The sequence below is a fragment of the Haplochromis burtoni genome, unplaced genomic scaffold (genome assembly GCF_018398535.1).
Source record: "Haplochromis burtoni strain Fernald_Lab_line unplaced genomic scaffold, NCSU_Asbu1 Contig_235, whole genome shotgun sequence".
NCBI lineage: Eukaryota > Metazoa > Chordata > Actinopteri > Cichliformes > Cichlidae > Haplochromis > Haplochromis burtoni.
The window spans coordinates 78,871-83,064 of NW_024582596.1; the positions used below are offsets into that span (position 1 = coordinate 78,871).

A 4,194-nucleotide genomic window follows, 5' to 3' on the forward strand; every position below is an offset into this window, starting at 1 on the left:
TTTGTTTTCTTCTTTCTTATACAAACCGCTACATGATCATTTTACAGTCCCTAAATAAAATAAAACTGACTTAAGTTTAATTTTGTTTTTGACGCACATTCTGAGGAGGATTAGCAGCAATCTTCCACTCCAGCTTGTTCATCAACCATAAACCCAGACAAAGTTTTCATTTCATTTAATTTAAAAGTCGGATTCTTACCCTTGCTCAGCATAGATAAAAACCTGTTTCATTTGTTTGAAGGGTCACAGTCTTTCCTCACTGTGTCCATCATGTCTTCCTGTTTCTCCTTACGATGCACACAGGTCTTCACCTACACTCATCCCGAGGCTCAGCAGCACGAGTGCCAATTAAAGGCTCCACTTTAGCGTGAGGGGTTCACTTTAGAATGGTTCATGGTCAAAGTAGCTATTCCTGTTATTTGAATCTACCTTCGTACTTCTACCCCTACATCTGATTTTGGAATCACAGTCTCTGCTCTCTATTCCTCACTCTGTTGTTGTTACTGCTGTCCGTCCTCCTGCAATTCTGCACAGCTAATGTCAGAAACAGCAGCCTCTTGTGACTGTGAGAGCTCGTTACTAGTTGACAGTGCAGCTCTTAACATGCCGGTTAATTCGACACATACATAAAAAGAACTATTTCTTAATATATCTCTCTTAGCTTTTCTATCTTTTACTTTTGTTTGTTCAGTTTTATCCACTCCATCCACATAAAACTCTTCTGTAAGGTGTGTGAGTTCAAAGGAAAGCTAAGGGAAGGGGCCTGTTCCATTAGTAAATTTGATTGCGCAATCCAGTGTCAGTTCAATTACATTAAATTCAATTTTATTTATATAGCACCAAATCCTAACAGCAGTTGTCTCAAGGCGCTCAAATAGTGGGTAATGAAAATGGATGAATATGCTGCTCTCAGTGCAGGTAGGGACGGTGTGTAGCAGCCCTTTAAGCTCGCTTTCAGCCTGTCGAATTATATTGACAAAGAAAAACATAATAATATTGACCCGTCAGCCCACAAATGCATTGGCCCAGTGTGACAGATCACTGTATTGGGCCTGGGGGCTTTGGGATCTGCAGGTAGGGAGAGAGGTGGTTAAAGGCAGAAATCGCTAAGGGTTGATTACAGTTGTTGAACATCATGGTGTCTCTTGGAGGAGGAGAGTGGGCAGGCAGGAGGATCCCAGGTAAGTCCATGTTTCCAGTAAAAGTGTCAACAGGCACAATGAGGCAGTGCTGCTTTTCACATTTAGCTCCAAAAATTGGTAACAGGTACATTTCTTTAGAAAAGCCTGAAGCTCTTACATCTCACGATGCTTTGCAGGGTATCATCGATGTGCAGTGTGCACAAACCGAGAGTAAAATTAATGTCAATTTTCCATGTTAACCACCAGGGCAGAACACAGCATCGACAGCATTTCACCTTTAGTATTTAACCATTTGATTTAATGACAAGTCATGTTTTCGGTGTCTTCAACAGCTTTTGTTTGTTTGTTCTGTTGTATTTAATGCATAGAGCAGCGACTGCAGAACGCTGTAGATACCCCCACTCATTTATATTTTCAAAAAGTTTAAAACACCAGTCCAGCAAATCTCTGCTTCCGTGTAATTTTCAACAAAGAGATCCAGATTTGCAACAAAATGTAAATGGTTTTATTTTTTTGCCTGTGCTCCACGTCTCCACCAAATTCCAAAACTGTTCAAATTACTTTGCTGACAGACAAATGAACATGAGACATACTTTCACCAGGGCTTTACAATCATAATACTTTGTAATTCACAATTCAGGAAAATCTAAAAGTATATTTATATTTATATATATAGGTTGATGATATTTCTATCCAGATGTGGTTTTCATCACCAAATTTTCCATGAATTCCTGAGACAAGAAAATCCTGAAAGCATTCATTAGGGACTGATGACTGCAGAACGCCCGTCGAAATTGCAAGACAAATATTAATAACTTCAAACTAAGAAAATAAACCATGAATACAGATGACGTAACCCAGAGATGTTTCCTTAAACAGGGATACAGCACAGAATTGATACAGAAGCACAACGAAGAGCAAAACAAGACAACATTTAAGAGAGCAAACAATTATCCATGGACAACTGAATCATAAGAGGCTAACTGCACGGGAGCAAACTTCGAGGATTTAAATACAGGTAGGTGATCACAGACGCAGAGCTGAGAGTAATGGTCAGCAGAAGAAAAGGTCACAACCTGGAAGGATGGTGGAGATTCTGAACATTTAGCTGAAAACAACAGAAGCAAAAGACAGTAAGTGCAATTATATCTGAAATAACATCTTAGGCAACACAAGTGCAACATTGACAGGCCATTCAATATGTTTTACAAGCAGGTCTAGATTTACAGATAACTTGGTGGCCACGACAAAAGAACTCATTGATGAATCCGTCAGCTTTAACAGAGGTGCTCAATTTGCTGACAAGATATTTGACTCCGCACGACTACAAACAAATCCTCATGTTTAATGTTTCCTTTATGGCCTCTGCAAATCCATAGCGTCACCTATCTAAAGTCTAGATTCAGACACTCGTTTCTTATACAGTGAGTGCAATGCCCCTCGTTACAGCGTCAGCAAGTCACAGTCAGTTTAAACCAGGGGTCGGCAACCTGCGGCTCTTTAGTCCTTATACTGCGGTTCTGCGTGGTTTGGGAAAATAAATTAGACGTATTTAGCTGAAGTGTATTTTATTTATGTTAGTTGTTTTTTTTTAACTTGCAGTTCTATTATGTCAGCAGCTCCACCATGAACTATGTTAAAAACAAACACCGCTCACGCCTCACAGACGACAGCTTACAGTCCTGCGTAAGGATGAAAGTGACTTCGCTGTGCGCAGAGGTTCAGGAGCAGAAGTCCCGTTGTAAACATGTCACGGCAGACCCGACGATGTTTGCATGAACACGCTTTTCAGCATCTCTTTATTGACCACTTTTCACACACGGTTGCTGTACGCACACAGCCGGCTGTAGCCTTTCAGCTCACAGCCCGACACACACCAACACAACAGCACAGACAGCACAGACGTTAAGGCGGCGAGGCGTGATTGCAGGTTCCGCTCAGGTGCGTCGCCTCCCCTGCAGCGGCGCTGCAGACCACGCCCCGCCACACACATTAACCAGGTAAAATACGTATTTAGGCAGAATTTTGCAAATATCTATTTTTCATTTTTTCGCAGCATAGGGCTTTTTTTCAATTATTTTTTAAAAGTCAGGTCAAGGCTCCAAAAGCACAAAGGCGATATAAGGGCGGCGGCTCACAGCAGGTTTTGTTTGCTGGATCATTTTAGTTCAGCTGGGTGTTCAAAATGTGTTAATTACATAAATAAAATGTCATTTTCTCTGTAGCACTTCATGGATGTCATAAGCAACACACCTTAGTTGTTCACACAAAGCATAAAAGTAAAAAACAATATATACAGTGTTATCTTCATTTTAGATGTCAAAAAGTATTTGCGGCTCCCAGTGTTTTCTTTTGCGTGGAAACCGGCTCCAAATGGCTCTTTGGGTGTTAACGGTTGCTGACCCCTGGTTTAAACCTTTAGTGTGTTTTCAGCATCATCTTTGAGGTCCCAAAACAAGCATATCAGCCTTCAATAGTGTCTCAATTCTGTACCCGCTGTTTGTCTATCAACAGTAAGAAGAGGCCACACAGAACATCAGTACCTTAAAGTTTACAGTGCACTTATTCTGGGTGGCAAAACACTATCAAACTCTTTAATGTTTAGTTGTTTATTTAGAAAAAAAAGATTAAACACTCAATTAAAAACTTAATTTAACAATAATTAAGATTTTTGTAATTTTCTAAAGCATTTTTTAAATTAATGCAGTAAAATGGACAGCCTGATGCTCTGAAATCAATTTACTAATAATGCATATTTTATGGCACAATTCATTATTAAATCACAAAGTGGTTGATTTAAATGTGCAAGACTCTTGGTCATCTATGTGCTGTCACAACTTACATAGAGGTCATGTCATTAAGGGCATGGTCCAGTTCCTCACTGATGGCTTTGTACTTGAGCTTTTGTGCATAAAGTTCATCTGTTGGTATAAACACAGACAAGATACAAAAATGAAGAAAGAACACAGACAGTTTGAACAAAGAGGCTGAAACTGATCTGCAGAAACATTCACAGTGAAATACTGAGTTATAAAAAATGAACTAAGCAGTT

General features: G+C 39.7%; 1 protein-coding gene across 1 annotated transcript in view; it reads right to left on the minus strand.

The window, feature by feature from the left end:
- Positions 1-1,624: 1,624 nt before the first annotated feature.
- LOC102290347 (tropomyosin alpha-3 chain) overlaps positions 1,625-4,194 on the minus strand; it is a 16,033-nt gene continuing 13,463 nt past the window's right edge. Inside the window, exons 9-10 of the mRNA XM_005937814.2 lie at positions 3,985-4,063; positions 1,625-2,250 (exon numbers count right to left, since the gene is read on the minus strand). Of these exons, the coding sequence (XP_005937876.1) occupies positions 2,247-2,250; positions 3,985-4,063 (83 nt within the window). The 3' untranslated portion in view covers positions 1,625-2,246. The remainder of the gene's footprint in view (positions 2,251-3,984; positions 4,064-4,194) is intronic.